Raw genomic sequence first — 16,651 nt, 5'->3', positions numbered from 1 at the left:
AGCGACCAAAACGCTGGCTTGCCTCCATAGATGCTTCTCAAGCAAATCCCGGGACGTCATTCTCCCCTTGTACTCGGCCTTAGTGAGGCCGCAGCTGGAGTACTGTGTCCAGTTTTGGGCTCCACAATTCAAAAAGGATGTGGAGAAGCTTGAGAGAGTCCAGAGAAGAGCCACGCGCATGATCAGAGGTCAGGGAAGCAGACCCTACGATGACAGGCTGAGAGCCCTGGGGCTCTTTAGCCTGAAAAAGCGCAGGCTCAGGGGTGATCTGATGGCCACCTATAAGTTTATCAGGGGTGACCACCAGCATCTGGGGGAACGTTTGTTCACCAGAGCGCCCCAAGGGATGACGAGGTCGAATGGTCACAAACTACTTCAAGATCGTTTCAGGCTGGACATAAGGAAGAACTTCTTTACTGTCTGAGCCCCCAAGGTCTGGAACAGCCTGCCACCGGAGGTGGTTCAAGCACCTTCATTGAACACCTTCAAGATGAAACTGGATGCTTATCTTGCTGGGATCCTATGACCCCAGCTGACTTCCTGCCCTTTGGGCGGGGGGCTGGACTCGATGATCTTCTGAGGTCCCTTCCAGCCCTGATGTCTATGAAATCTATGAGTCTAGGAGCACTTCACATCTGACTCTGCTTCAGACTCCACCAACAAGATCTGTCAAATTGTGCTTCTGAAGAGGATAAAAATGCCCAGACAAAGAATGCTACCTTGCTGTTTATTTAAACAGACCAACACCCATACCAGAAGACCATGGTATAATCCTAAAGACTGTTTTTCTGCAAGAAATCTGGAAAGGAAACTTTCTTCAAAACCAGAGTTCCTACTCAAAGGAAGGCCTCACAAACAGCTTGATTTGTATCTTCATCTCCTGAAAACAGCTTTTTTGCCTGCAAGAACGTTACTGTTTGTTTGCTCATTCATATTTATCCTCACTTATGTATCCATAAATTAAGTAGCTTTTATAATTACTACTGGCCAAATACTTTGCCATATACACATGAAGCGAATCGTTGATTTCAATAGGACTGTTTATGTGAGCAGGGCTTTATATTTGATGTGCTGCTGTTTAATCACATTTTTGTCAAATCTGCATTGCCAGTATGCAAGAAAATTAGCTCATTGAGAAAGAAGAGCTTTTAAAAAATGAAGCCTGCCTCACATTAATAGAAGGAAATTACATATCAAATACAGTCACACATAATGAAGTGAAATGGTTGGCACAAAAGGAAATATAAAGTCATGCAGGATTTGGTGTTTAATGTTACAATGCCTCTTTTACTAGTACATTTTACTGGCTGCATTCTCTGCTATCTCAACTGCCTTTTTATTCACATCGCTTGCACCTAATCCATTCAAACACCTGGATTAAATTCCCTCCTGGTAACTGACTGAGAAATATGGAGCAGAACCCCTCACTTCATCAAAACCACAAGGGGAGAGAAAGAGCTCTCAATATTTTGCTGCTTAATATTCCAAGAACAGGAAGAAGGTAAAAGAAGACAACCGAGAGGCGAGACCAATATTTTTGCCGCACACTTTGTATACGCATCTAGTTATATTAAGAAATATAGTCTTCAAGCAGTCTTTCATTCTTCTGAGCTCACAATAGACTAGATTAATATTTCATTTTGATTTTTTGTTCAGTGGAGCTCTTGTTACATTCCACAGTTAAGAGGCAGAGGAAAACTTGTATTTATTTCTACTTCTTTGCAATATAGAAAGCTCACCCTTAATCACATCCATGTGCCTTTTATTTTTTAATACAAGAGTGAAATAAAGTTGGAATGCCCTCAAATCCTAATGTCATAATAATGTATGACGGCTTTGAAGAATGAAATCTGGATCTGCTTAAGGAAATCTTTCCCTCCGTCTTTTACTGGTTGACTTGTTGGAATGACTTAAATGAACCAAAAACTCAAATAAAGAGCATGGCATCTTTCATGTGGATGTTTAACTTGCCACTTAGCATAAGAAAGTCATATATACAGAAACACACATCACAAAGTAATTTTCTGTGTACAGGATGTGAATAGCTGAACAAAAACCAAGAGAGTGTATGCAAATACAAAAGTTAATTATTAAAACATACAAAGCAGCTGTGCTGTGTTATTTTTCTGCAACGTAGAAAGAAGTGTAGATTGTGTGAAAGAACAATGAAATATTGCAAAAACTCAAACTGGGATTTTGCAGAATCCCTGTCCAGATGAGGGGCTAAATCCTGTAAGATACTGCGCATTCTGCAGGGTTCTGAGTTCTCTCAACATCTAATGAAGTCAGTGGGGTAAAAAAATCTGCACTTTCCCAAAGCCTTGAAGAATCAAGCCCTATTATGGCCTCAGTTATCTCCAGCTCTAAATTTGCAGAGCCTTATCCAAAGTAACTAATATAGGGCTTCATCCAATTCCCACTTTACCTCTGAAAGATGCATTCCTCATTTACATAGCTCCAGTCACCTCCTTCCATCCCTTATCTATACTTTAACATGAAATGGGCTCTGTAGCCTGTCATCATTATGTGCCTTGTAAAGCTTCCCCTTAACATATGATATTTTACTAGCTAAAATTGACCTCACAAGCCAATCAACACTGAGTAGTCTACAAAATCCTGAAACACTCTTAATTTATTCTGTGCAGCTGTCACAGCAAAGCTTAATTCTCTCTCTCATAAAAAGGCTATTTTACTTGCAGGTGGAACATTTTGTTATAGCAGGTGGGATTTGTCACCTTAAAATAATATAAGCAAAAATGCTATGAATATTGATATTAATTTCAGAGGAAAGGAAAGATTGTACATAAAAGATACCAACTACTGGAGATAGTTTTATATAATAAAGACCTGCTCTTCCACTTAATGTTCTGAGTCTAGAGCCACTAAGCAATGCTTTGTCATTCTCTCATTTGTAATGGCATGACTTACAGTATGCTATTCAGCTTCAAGTTGTCTTTAGGTTTTATGTCTTTATGTACACAGTTCCAGACACAGTGTAATGCCTGGTTAACAAGAAAGAGAAAATTGGAACAGAAACTGGAATGGAAGCCTGTCTGTGTCTTTAGTTGATAGTTATTTTTGTCAATAGTCCCATTGTGTATAGGATAAAATGTGATTCCATTTATCATGGCGTCAACCTTACTACTCAAATGAACTCTTCTGTTGTACAGTGAAAATGGACTACTGCCGTCATCAAACACTCAGATAAAGGACATGCTTCTCAGAGACCAACATTACGATTGTAAAACACCAAACAAAGGATAAATGAAAAAATTGGCAAGGATCTTTAGCTAAAATTACTTGATAACCTCCCTTTAGTGACTCAGTATTTCTTATGTAAATTAAAATAATAGAAGTGAGATTTCCTGTGAGACAGAGGTAAGGTCATGAAAACAGGGAATTCTTCACAGGCTCAGTGTAGGAAAATGGCACTTTGAGTACATGTATGCTCTAAATAAAACATTAGCTCATGTAAAGATTTTGGGCCTCCGTTTCAGGCAGCAAATGGCCAACCATAGATTTTCAGTGGCAGGTATGAGATTGGTGATCGATCTGTACCAAATTGTTGCTTTCTAAGCTAGAAAAGGGAAGATGGCATGTATGTACCTTAACTCTTGAAGCAGATCCAGGTACTCGAAGAATTCCTTCTGTTTCTAAGCCTGTTTCCTCAAGCTTGAGCAGCAACTAAAAAGTAAGAGAAGCATTTAAAAAAAAACCCAACCATTTGGGGGGAAAAACCCTCTAAGTACCTTTTTACAACCTGTCCCCCCAAAACAGTTTAGTAACAGTTTAGTTTTATGTGATCTATAATAGCAAATAATTAACGTTCATTTAAACAAGCATTCTTCAGGCTGTACCTTTTCAGAATAGACTCTATACAATTATATAGCTCATAGAACAGCAGGGCTTTCCATTGTGATTTGGGACTCCTGGTACCTAGGAGCACTGATAGTGAGGGATAATATTGATGAGGTAGATTTTTTTTACAGTTTACAATGAGCAGTCCTGTTTTTAGCAAGTAATCATATTGATTCCCATACCTCAAAATAGTGTTAAAAGAAAAAAACTAATGAGTATACACAAGATACTCATCTGTTATGGTGATGAGCCTCTTAGAAATGGCTATAAATAATAAATGTCTTTGGGCAGGATCAAGAGCTCTGACTAGAAAATAATCCTAAAATCATTTTTTCTGGGATCTCCCCATAGAATAGGCTCTCTCAGTCCTCAAGCTTTATTCTTTACAAAAATGAAGCATATTTTGTTTAGACAAACTGTAGGAACCTAACTACAGGGGGCAGCCAGGGCACAAGCCCTGGGCACTGACTGTGGGGAACGGGGTTGGACACAGAAAGAGCAGTCCCCACATTGCTAGCTCAGCTCCTGCTACTGCTGCTGGCAGCCCAGTGACAGCTGCTGTCCCTCTGTACCCAGTCAGGGTTCAGAACTACCCAGCTGCACCTTTGACAAAATATGAAAGTAGGAAAAAAACTATAACATTTTAGCAGTTATTCACAGGGTTCTGGATTTTCACCACTAACTCTTCTCTTCCAGTTCTATCTGCTTTCTCAAAGAACCTGCCAGATCTCTATTACTTCTCATTGTAAACTTGACAAAGCATGGCAAAGTTGGGGTTTTTGCTGATAATGCAGAGACTGATTATAGATATGCAAGTTAACACTAAGTTAATCAATATTAGCAGTTTTATTTTCTTTCAGGAGTTATTTGAAGATAAATGTCATTGAATCTTAAAGTCCACGTGCATTTTTTGTGTATGTATATCTAAATGAGCCATCCACTGGATATCACTGTGACATTACACCAATTCAGCTGAATGATCATCATCTTGGCAGTATACACCTCATGTAGAATACATCAGTTCACTTCCAATAGTTTCAGAGATGTCAGCATCTCTTCAATTTGAATTTATGTGATATTACACCTCAAAATGCTCCCATATAAAACTTTTTCATTGCTCAAGAGTTAAATGAAAAAAGGGGACCACATGTCCACCCTTCGGTTCTTTAAGTTTCTTGGTCAAAATAGTAAATATATAAATCTAACATTAGAAAAAAATCCCAATGTACACATATTATAGAAAAATAGTGGTTTTAATCCAAGTCTCCTGAGAGATAGAAATCACAAGAGAGAGAGAGAAAAAATGGTCAACACCTTGAAGCCATTAAAGTCTACCTCCTCTTTTATCTGACATCTGTTTTGACTGTCAATGCTAATGATGAAAATTCAAGCCTTACTGGTTGAACTTATTATGATCTACTCACTTTTTGAAAGATGAGAGGAACTTTTATTCCAGGAACTTTCTTTTGATCATTTTCTAGTAGTATTGTGAGAGGGACTCCAAAAAGGCCATTTTCTTAAAAGAAAAATATAAAAGAGAGAAAATGAAGCATAAGAAGTACCTTCTTGCTAAGCACTAAAAAAATTACAAGATGCCTGTCATCCTGCTACTACAGTATGTTTACCTCGTCCTTTGACTCTTTCTGTTCTGTTCCTTTTCAGTTCTATTCCCAGTGCGTCGTAGAAGGCTGTCAGCTCAATCAAAGAAAGATAGCGAATTTTCTTCATGTCTTCAAGAGACAGATCACCAGTCTCTGTCAGTCCAAACCGGCTTTTCCGAACAATAAATTTCTACAATAAAGAGTTGAAATTTGTCTCAGGTTTGAGACATTCTTTTTTTAAAACTATCATTTGTGAAGTGTTCTATAAAAGAAACCCTGCAAGAAATCACACTATAGTTATTTTGTAGATGACCTATGTCGACTAGCTGAATCTGTGTTACCATGTGCAGGACCAGCGTGCTTCTGGAGGAACGCATTTTTGTTTGAGTTGACTCTGAGGTCCCCACACTTGGTGCTCATTCAAAGTTTGCAGCTTTTGCAATAGAAAGGATGTTACCCCCCAAAGTCCTTGCCTAATTCCAGTGAAATAATTAGTTATCATGATATCTAACTATATGCCTTTCTCATTAGGATAGAGTAAGTTACTTCAGTTCTCTTCAATTCTTCCAGTTTTACTAGGTGCTGTCTAAAGGGTTCCCATGTATTGTCACAGAAATGTCTGTGTATCGTAAATTATTCTCCTTGTTATTTGAGCATCAACATAAATTTGCACAGTTTTGGGGAGTGTGGTTTAATGGTGAGAGCACAAGACACTGAAGAATGAAATCTCGAGTCCTAATGCCAACCTGGCACTAACTCCTGCTTTTTGACACAGGAATTCTCTTGATTGTGTAATCGGACACCTGAATATCAAAAGCCCAAAAAACAATTATGAAAGTAGAATCTGTGGAGCATATACATGAACTAAATGCTATTTTTCAAATTCTGAAGCATAAATATGCATGCATATTAGAAACTACAGCCTCAGACATGAAGGTATACAATGCTGCATTATGCAACTCATGATATTAAATCATTTTCCATATGTGAAAAAGAGCTATTTTCCTATGTTGTGATATCTTCATCATCTTCATCTATTCTTACTACACATACTTGTTCCATGGTACTATGGAACTTTGTCATCCTTAAATAAATGAAACCAATAACAAACCAGTCATAAATACTTACTACGGAAACAGCGCTATACCTGATCTCCTTTCTTTAGGAATTTGACCTAGAACCAAAACTTGAGGATGGTGGATCCACAGGCTTGAATCCAACCCTTCCTTTAATTAAAATTCATATTCAAGGCCTTCCATTTATATATAAAACTGAGAAATGACAGTCAAGGAAAAGGCAAGCAAAAACAAAAAGATGCATCTTGCATTGTGCTCCAAAAGTAACAGAGGAGAGGGCTGTGGCAGCCCACAGAGGAAGTCAGGGTCTCCAATGTCAAATTCGAAGGAACTTTTTTTTTAAGCAAAAGGTGATCCTAATTAGAGCAAAAACAGGAAAAACCGCCACATAGTTATCAACTGCCTAAGTTGGGAAGGTATAGAAATGATCCCTGCAATCTATATATCCTATTTTTACCTTTATATGATGAGATTTTGAACTACAATTGAAATGTAATGAAATATATCAGTAAAAACCAAAAGAAATAAAGCTTACATTATATCAAAAAAACACAAAAATCTCATTATATCAGGTGAAAACATGCCAAAACATAAATAGTATAATAAATCATGCTGACAATGTGAAAAATGGATTTTAAAATACACATATATTTAAAGGGAGGGCAGAGAAGGCCTCTTTGCAAGCCTATTTGCCAAAATAGGAAGAGACCATGAATAACTTATTTTTCCTAAAAGTTTATGATAACTTTCCATGGTGGTTTGTTGTCTCCTAGAGTCATTTTGATGTGGTAGAGTGTTAACATGAGATTTTAGGCTGTGCTTCTCTGCAAGAACAGCACTAGGAAACATGGCACAGGGCCCAGAAAACAGCCGAGTCATAAAATTATACAGTATTGAAGGTAGCACAACACACTGGGAGCAACTTTCATGTTTTTTAATGTCTGTATGTTTTAGAAATGAAAGTCCTGGCTTAAGATGTAGTTTCCATTTACTATTTGACATATCTTCCTGGGCTGAGGAGGGAAGGGGGAGAGGGAAAGCAATATACTGCTTTTAAATGGGCTTGGTTTCTTAATAGGCTTTCATTTCAACATTTGTGATTCAGTTTCATTTATCATGTTCCCAGATTGTACAATTTTTACATTGTTCTGTCTAAGGGGCAGTCAGAGTTGCTTCATCCTTGGAGGGAGCATTTGAAAGTAATTGTATTTTAGGTGGCAAAATCCTTTCCAGGATTACACAATATTCACCCCCCTCTCCCCCTCCCCAATTATTGGCTCTCTATTAAGATATCACAGCCTATACATCCTGATGTGGAGGACCAGCCCCTGTAGACTTCATCCCTGTTTGGTTATTTGCCCTCTTAGATTACTATTTAATTTTTCAGTGATCAGTCCCTGCTTACATTAAATTTTATTGTGATCCTTGTTCAAGCTGCACAGCAGAATGAGAGGAGGTTTCTTGCCAGCACAAATTCTCACTGCAATTTGGCCCAGTATAAGTGAAAAATATCACGTGTGGCAGCATGCAAAGGAAAATGCCAACAACAATAGCCATACTTTCACGTTTTAATTCTAGCAAGTTTATGCTTGTGATAAATTTGAATAGCTCTTGCATACATTTAAGGATGCACAAAATACATTTTAGTGCACATAAAGGGCCTCTTCAAGCATACTTATGCCCTTCTTTGAAACTACTCAATTGTGTACCCATGAGTACAAAGCCAACAGTCAGGCATATTTGTCTCATATTGCTCTGTCAGTTAGGCAGATCATACCATGGCTCAAGACTGGGAGATTAGGCATCTTTCTAGAACTGGGAGTGGGGGATGTGCGCATGGGCACACAAGCTCTGGTGATGACTGGTGCAGATAACTGGTTTTCTATAAACAGAAGTATGGAAGAACCTTGAGCTTGAGTATAACAGAACCATGATAAAAGGAGAGAAATCTTTATCCTCCAAAAGTGTTCAAATTATAATCACCACAGAAACCAGACAGACCTCGTGCCTCTTCCAGCCACTGCGTGCCTCTTTGTGCTTCTTGCTCTACTCTCCACTGGTAGTGCTGAAGAAACATAACTGGATATTTTTTCATGAGTTCAATGTCCACATAGATGAGAACTATCTCAGATTAGGGGAGCATCTCATGACCATTATGACTTTCTTTAGGCTCCTACATGTTTACAGCTCTGACTTAAGTTTTGTTTTCGGAGCGCACTGGTGATAAAGCTGTTTCAGTGGCCCAGCTTTGGAGGCTGTGATGGAAGCAGAAAGTTGCCAGCTTGTTCTGAGGCTGACTGCTGTCCAACTGACTAACCACTCCATGCCTCTCTGTTTTCATGATATAATAATCTTTTGCCCCAAACCATTGAAATGGTCTCTCTCTTGTATTGCAACTGTGATGAATAGTTATCTGAGACAATCAATGATACTAGGGCATGATATCACCTGCTTTTTCTCCCATGTCCACAGTGACAATGGATTTCACACACAGAAATCCATGTGTTGAAGAGGACAGAGAATTTGGATGGGACTAATGTCCAAGTAACCGAGAAGAATTTCTAGAGTCAGTAGCTGCCACAGATCTTTGTTTCCGTGCGGAAGTTTTGTGGTGATACATGTACCCAACATGCTTTGAGTACATGTGCTAAAATGCATTGGATACAAGATATGATTATGCTTAAGTATGCATTCCAGTTTTGGCACCTCCCTGAGAACGCAGAATTGTGGGAGACAGACAAACACAGCATGAAGCCTCTATAGTGAAGGAAATCCAATATAGTTTAAAAGACTTCATCATGCCGAAGGAAATAAAGCAGGAAATTAACAGAGTAAAGAAAAACTACTAAGAAAATAAGGAGGTATTAAAAACTTACAGGCAAAGCAGAATCATCCTTTTTGAATCGTTGGTTGTTTGGCCATTCTCTCCTTTTTGGAAGCACTGTAATGGATTCTGAGAAAGAAACTTCATGGAATAGCTCTTCTGTTACTGATGGGCTATCTTTATCTAGTCCACAGTCTAGACAGCTATTAGCTGAAAGCAAGGCAAACTATATATGAATATGTAGCATATGCTTGTGTTCAGGAAGCAGGTGTTAAAAAAAAGGACAAAGAAAACCGAAAACTTGAAAAGGTGCTAAGGGAACAATTTTGAAGAGAAATTTCAGCGTAACATACGTTCCTGTTTTGTCTGAAGGAAACAAACCTTCCGAAGTACGAGTCCTGCTATTATTTTAGATTATTTATCTATTTCCTGTAGCTTTTTACATACAAGGCGATTCAACTGTGATTGCCTTCCTGTTTATTAGTAGCAGAATGAGCATCACATTTCTATATTATGGACTTGTTTACCCTGGCCAGGGAAATGACATGTGCATGTGTCTACTGAACATGTCAAAAGTTCTAGATAGAAAAATGCTGCTAACATTGTTGCCTCAATGGCTGGTACCATATTTATAGTATACATATTTTTCTTACGATTCCCCCTAATTGCTACTTTGTTGTGTCAAGAACTCTACTATCGACACAACCTGTGCAGACAAGGTTCAGCATGTTACCAGCCAGCTTGTAAAACTATGCCAGCTCTGGTGGGATTCTAACAGATTCCAAAACCACAAAATGACTGGCTGCTCTGTTTCAAAGCAGAGTTGCCCGCTGAAATTAATTGGAACTAGGCAAAAACTTATAAATGAAATTCCTATTAAAGAAATGCTCTTGTCAGAGGCTTCAAAGTTTATTAGCTCAAATGAGTTCCAGTTCACATACTGGTGACAGTACTCCAGACAATAGTTTGAGCAGTTCCATCGTTTTCATTAATGTTGCCAGCCTTAGGCTGGCCAAACAGTTGGCAACCTGTTAAGGCTGCAGGCCAGACTGACTCAGTTCATGTCAGAGGCAGGTGGGTGGATGCTAGGACTGAGCTGCTGTCACTTTTCCCCACGGCAGCATGGGGAGAGCACCTGCAACTCATGTTTTTCCCTGTGGAGGGATAGGAAAATGCCTGCTGCTGAAACCCGCTACCGCTGAAGCCCCATGTCCATGGGCTGGATCAAATGTCACCACAGGCCAGATCTGGCCCGCAGGTCATAGGTTGCCAACCCCTGGTTTGTGCAAATTGGCACAAACTTAGTAGGTAAGGATATTGTGATGGAAACCAATAAAATAATTATTTTCAGTTATTACCATTTTTGAAGGATTGGTGAAATGAGAAATGTATTCACATTTTTCTTTTTGGGATTTGCCAACACCTAATAAACCAGCAACAAAACATGTTACTAACAAAGCTGGTTAAATTCATTACCATCTTGATTTGGCAATGGGTTTTATTTAGCACTGTACCTAGACTCCTGGTGGCCCCGTTCAAACTTTTAGGATCGGGCCCCCCTTCACCAGAGATAATGATAATAATAAATGGGACAACAGAGAAAATTTACGATTTTCAGGCCCCAATCCTGTCTGGGCCACGGGCAGCCACGCAGTTCACCCTGTGTCCAGCCCTGGTTATATTCACTTCTACAGCCTTTCAACTCTTTGTATCTCTTCTACTGAAAAGGCTCAAGGCAGGGATCTATATTTCTATATACTCCAGTACAACAGAATACTAGCCAGGAATGGGGACAGTGGCCACAACTATAATGTATAGGTATATTAATGATCACACAAGTCTTAGAGAAGAGCATTTAGTACATTTCAAATATAAAACAGGGAAGTGCCCCAAATGTCCTTTCTAGCTCTCAGTTTTATGATGAAGTGAACATACTTAGCATACTCACAGCTAACTGATTTCCAAGCTGGCTTTTGCCCGGGAAGCTGGAGACCATTAGAAGGAACTGGTGACACTGGAGCTGTCTCAAATGTGGGCTTCTGGGCAAGGAAAAATGATCACACTGAATTAAATCAAAGGCCTACAGTTCCATCAACAGCGTATCATTCACAACTTATATTGTCTTCATCAAATTTAAACAATCCACTGTGATGTGCCTGAATAAGCTTTACATACCCAGCCTGTATATTAATCTTCTTCAGGCTGCACAGATGTAGAGCACAGTGAGGTCAGCAAGTATTACTGTATTTCTCCAAAGCTAATGAGTTCTGCCTTATATAACTGAAATGGACTAATTAAGTTGCTGGATATAATTGCAGCATGTGAAAGGTTCTTATCAATTTGTAATTCATTTTGCTTGTAATCAGTTTGCGATCGTTCTGCTGAGTCCTTCCTGATGCACCCTGAACACCTTCCACTTCCCCAGAAAATCTGCAGGAATTGAGGCAACTCAGCACTTCAAAGGAATAGGCGGCCAAAATCAGTTCGAAATGTGCACCAGCATTTCCCCCCACAGACTACGGTATGTCGTAACACTGGTTTTTTTTTACCAGAGAGTTGCAAAATTATCTGAGGGAAAAAGTCCCTTGTTGGTTGTTCACTTTCATTAATTTTCACCCCAGAAATTGTTTCACACTGCGTAAAAACAGAGTGCGAGCATCTGTCACAGCAGCGAATGGGGCTGAAGGTCGAAGTGCAACTTTCACATGGTGTGACACATTTTCAGGTGTTGAATTTTGCCCTTTTGATTAGTGGTGAAGGGACTGATCCTGAGGAGTATTAGAGGTGAATGAGAGAGAGTAATACTGAAAACACGTTTGAAGGCAGCTTGATGAAGACTACTAAACTGTCTAGCAGCTTTGTTATTTTTTCTGTGATCTTCCTTGCATCCTGCTGGGAGACTTGAGAACTGTATTCTCTCCTCCCCTCACCAGGCTTTTACATGCAGCCCAGCATGGCCTCCATCATCTTTTCAGCTCAGAAGCCCTGAGGAGAGCCTGGATGAGTCCAGTATTGCCCTTTAACTTGATGAAGAAGCTGTTCATCAATGTGAGGTGATACTTTCCCTGGGGTCAGAATACACTATCTTTCTAGTTTGTAGTCAGTGTGCAGGAACAGGGCTACAGCAGATATAAGATGGCAAGTATTTTAAAAGTTGGCAGACTTTGGAAGACTGTAATAATTTTGCAGTTGCTGTATGTACCCTTATCCTTTGGGTTTTTTAAGTAACAAAGTCAAATGTATGCTGAATAAAAAAATCTCTCCTGAGAGAGTCCATGTAAGAAGCTACAAACTTGATCACAAACAGGATGTGAGTCACAAGGCTTCTTTTCAACTGTAATTCGTTAAAATGCAAGGGCTAGTTAATAAAAGTAAATAAAAATCTCTCAGATGCTTTTAGATTATCAAAAAATCCCTAACCTTTACAGGACACAAATATAATCATGTATCCTGTTAATCTTAGAGATTTTTTTGGAGGTTCAAATAAATATCGCCAAAGGGCAATTATTCTACTGAAACTGATTATAAACCAAGCAAAATTGACTTTCTCATCCTCTCTCTTTTCCATGCCTAAACTCTACATAGTGCAAAGCATAGGCAAAAAATATTCTGTTGAATATGAATTACATTTGTTTAAAATCCTTCTCATCTTGATAACATATAGCAAATAGTATTAGTGACAGAAATCTAAAAGGGAACCTTTTCTACAACTGCCATTTTTTTCTGGGCTAGCACAGTAGGAGAAGGGGTGGCCAAAAAACCAGTCATGTTTCAGTTACACATTGTATTAACACCAGTGCAAGTTAGAAAATCATAAAAGATTATCTGTGCAGTGCTGGCTACTTGTATCTTTCCATTACAAGGAATTAAAGGTGACAGGTCTTATGACTTTTCTTATGGGGACTTAAAGTAGCTTTCTGTCCTTGCTATACAATGTAAGAAACAGAGGTATTTTTTCCTTATGTGAATTTTATATTTCAACAAAGTCTCTTTAAAGAAAAAAAAGGTGGGAAAAATTGAAAAGCTAATTTTTCAATAAATGTGCTAGGCCCAGAGGGCCCCTGGGCTGGGGCATCAGTGAAGACAGAATTTGGTGCATATCCTGATTTACAGTTTTTCATTAGATAGTACCCATTATTGATACTAAAAATACCTCCAGTGTTTACTAGTACTATGTACAGTAGAACTTACAGTGGGAAGTGGAAATCTGAATAGCAAAAATAAAAGGGGAGATGAGACAGAGAGGCAGTTTTTTAAAAAGCTTTCTGCCATATAGAAGATTTAAAAACTAATCATCAGACCATCACAAAATGAAAATGCTAATGTCTGTGCTACAGCACAGCTAAGAGAAATTGTAAACCCAAGATATTATTGTTATCATTTTACTCATGCTGCAGGTTTCCACTTGTAGATTTATTCACTGTTTCCACCACTGTTGCTTTAACTGCCTTTTGTGCCCCTTGGAGAGCTGAGATTCTTCTTTAATTAAAGCCTGATCTTGCATGTGCTAGTCTAGGAAAACTCCCTGGCTAAATACAGAAATTCAAAAAGCCCGAGCCTGAATAAATTCAATCTTTGCAGGTTAGTCTAACCAGCGTAGATTGAACTGAGAAGCAAATGAACAGACATTCACTTTTGATTCTGGAAATGCAGCCACATGCCTGCAGTAGCTCATGGCAGAAGCTTGGGGGGCACTAGAGTGAGCCCCCCCTTCACTTTGGCAGTGACTAGAAGGCTGGAGGGAAGCTGAACTCCCTCCCCTATCCCACTGGCACAGGACCCCATCTGGGATCTGCCAGGCAGGGTTGCAGCAGCCCCTGTCAGGTCCTGTGCCAGTGGGAGAGGGGAGGGAGGGGAGAATTAAATCCCTTCCCCTCCACCTTTGACTCAGGCTGCCACTGGGGCAGGCTGTGCCCCCCACCGGTCAAGCAGTGAGCAGGGGAAATGCCTGATGGGGTATGCTGCACTCCTGCCTGGCAGACCCTAGCTGGTGTCCCGTGCTGGTGCGAGAGCACCACTTCAGGCTGCTGCCAGGGCTGGACAGGCTCCCTGCTGCTTGAGTGGCAAGCAGGGGGAATGTCTGACAGGGGCCACTGTACCTCTGCCTGGCAGACCCCAGCTGGCATCCCATGCTGGTGGAAGAGGGGATTAAACTCCACTCCCAGGCTGTCCCCATCCAGGTTTCCCACCCCCACCCCCTTGTCAGCCAGCCCTCACTGCTCTAACCAGAGAACAGAGGGGCTGGGCCAACCCTGCTCTGCTCAAGTAGACAGCACAGCCCACCCCAGGGCTGCAAAGCATCCTGGTATGTTGGGGGACTGTGATTTAACTTAAATTGGGTCTGGGACAGAAGTTCCATAAATGGTTTGACCTAAGTCAGTTAAGTCTGATACTACATTCAAGTGGCTTTATCTTAAACCAGCTTTGGCTATTTTGAAACTGGTTTATGTGCACTTAACTTCTGTTTAGTTACAGGTTTAAAATAGTTTCTGATTACTTAAGCTGGTTTATGTGCAACTTCTGTTCCTAGCCCCTTAGAACTAAAAAGATGTCTTATTTGATGGAGGTGTTCAGGGTTTGGTGATTCATTAGTATGAAATTAACTTTTACCAAAAGTGTTTTCAATTCCCACCCTCCCCAACAGCTTTCCTAATTTACTTTTAAGTTTCAGCAGAGACCAAAATGCCTGATTTTCAGATACACTGAGCACTTGCAGCCAACAGCCTTTAAATGGGTGCTGTGAGTGATTAGCACTCATGAAAATCAGGCTATTGTGACTAATACACCATAGCAGTAAACATGGTTCTCTGCTGCACGTGATGAGTACTGATGAGCACAAGATGAGTACTGTTAGGGGTGGGGAAGACATTTCATCTAAGGGAAGCTCCCTAAGAGAACATTTTGAGGAAGCATCATTTTTTTTAGGGCTTCATGGTAGCACATACAAGGTGCGTTTACACATGCGCGTTACTGCACATTTGACTAATCTAATGTGCAGTAAAGCATCAGCATCTATACATGTGCAGAAATTACTGTGCAGTAAATTAATTTAAAGTGTCATTTGCCAGTACCCACAGATGCAGGTACTTTAAAATGGCACTTTAAACTAATGCTCAAAGTGCATGTGTAGATGCCAACTGGGAGCAAATTGATCCCAGTTAGCCCAGGCAGCAGGGGGCCACAACTGCTGCCTAGCTAAGTCATGAGCTCAGGGGAGCAGGGGGGAGCTGTCCCTGACTCTGAGGGCAGCTCTGAGCTGTGTAGAGCTCAGGGTTAGCTCCAAGCTGCAGGGAGGAGCTGTCACTGTAGCTCCCTGCTGTCCTGGGGTATCTCCCAGCCTCGAGAAGGTGGGGATAGCCACAAGCTCTGGGGGTGGGGGAAGGGGAGCTGGCCCTGGCTCCTGGGGCAGCTCCAGACAGCAGCTCTGCCCCATCCCCTGGAGCCCAGACCTGACCCGCTGTGCCCCCTGCCTACCCAAGCCTGCCCCTGGAGCCCCCTGCCAGGCTGGGGCTGGCCTCAGTGCCCCCAGACTCCCCTTTGCTGCTACAGGGTGGGGGAGAGCACAGCAGGAGCAGCCCCAGACTAAGTTGCTCCTGTTGTGCTCAATTTGCTTCTGACCCCGGTACACGTGTAGATGTGTGCCCGGGAGCAGTTTAATGCACCTGAATTTATCGCATGTAGATGTGCCCTCATTGAATCTGATCTTAGGCTACCATAGCAAGCTTCCTGTTTTTAAATCAGATTGACTGTTCTGGGTGTGATAGCCTCAGAGTGAAGTCAGTTCTTCACTTCTTTCCCTGTACATTTGGGGTGTTTTGTGCTCTTCTGGGAGCAGTCCTGCAATTGGGAGAGTGAGGGATCTGTAACTCTGGTGTCATCAAGACCTGAAGCAGAAGGATTCAGTGCTACATTCCTCTTGGGTAACAGTATCAAAACCTGATCCTCTGAGCTCTGATTCATTATGCCAGACAGTGATGTAGCACCTTTCAAATGAACTTATAAACCTAGTGTAGGAACCTTCACTAAAACTTTCCCTATGCCCACAATGACTAGGAAAATCTTTACTTGCCCTTCCCTTGTGTCTTTTCTTCCTGTCTGCTGACAGCAAAGCAAACTAAAAACGAAAAAAGGAAGAAAGAAATCTGTTTAGGAAGCAAAGGAAAAAACCAAAACAGGGAGGATAATCCTTTGTCTATTGCTGATGATTGTGCAGTTTACATAGTAACAATGTTTATTCCCCTTTCTCTTGTAGTTGAGGGTAAAGCTAAATGAATCTTCCCTTGGGTGGCTCT

At 40.6% G+C, this 16,651-nt stretch overlaps 1 protein-coding gene and 1 long non-coding RNA gene across 3 annotated transcripts in view; one reads left to right on the top strand and one right to left on the bottom strand.

Annotated features, from left to right (window-relative positions):
- The window catches only part of ARHGAP28 (Rho GTPase activating protein 28), a 104,886-nt gene that overhangs the window by 16,369 nt on the left and 71,866 nt on the right, over window positions 1-16,651 (bottom strand). The window contains exons 4-8 of the mRNA XM_014519977.2: window positions 11,308-11,398; window positions 9,412-9,569; window positions 5,484-5,649; window positions 5,283-5,374; window positions 3,607-3,684 (exon numbers count right to left, since the gene is read on the bottom strand). Of these exons, the coding sequence (XP_014375463.1) occupies window positions 3,607-3,684; window positions 5,283-5,374; window positions 5,484-5,649; window positions 9,412-9,569; window positions 11,308-11,398 (585 nt within the window). The remainder of the gene's footprint in view (window positions 1-3,606; window positions 3,685-5,282; window positions 5,375-5,483; window positions 5,650-9,411; window positions 9,570-11,307; window positions 11,399-16,651) is intronic.
- Window positions 15,244-16,651, top strand: part of LOC102377490 — a 2,533-nt gene continuing 1,125 nt past the window's right edge. Inside the window, exon 1 of one of the 2 annotated variants that reach the window (XR_323826.1) lies at window positions 15,244-15,307. This is a non-coding gene — a long non-coding RNA (uncharacterized LOC102377490). Of the gene's footprint in view, window positions 15,308-15,611; window positions 15,707-16,651 lie in introns of those variants that run through there. The other variant, XR_323825.3, reaches the window with a different exon arrangement.

Source organism: Alligator sinensis, unplaced genomic scaffold (genome assembly GCF_000455745.1).
Source record: "Alligator sinensis unplaced genomic scaffold, ASM45574v1 scaffold597_1, whole genome shotgun sequence".
NCBI lineage: Eukaryota > Metazoa > Chordata > Crocodylia > Alligatoridae > Alligator > Alligator sinensis.
The sequence above is the reverse complement of the archived record's forward strand: the minus strand, read 5'-3'. Positions and strand labels throughout refer to the sequence as shown.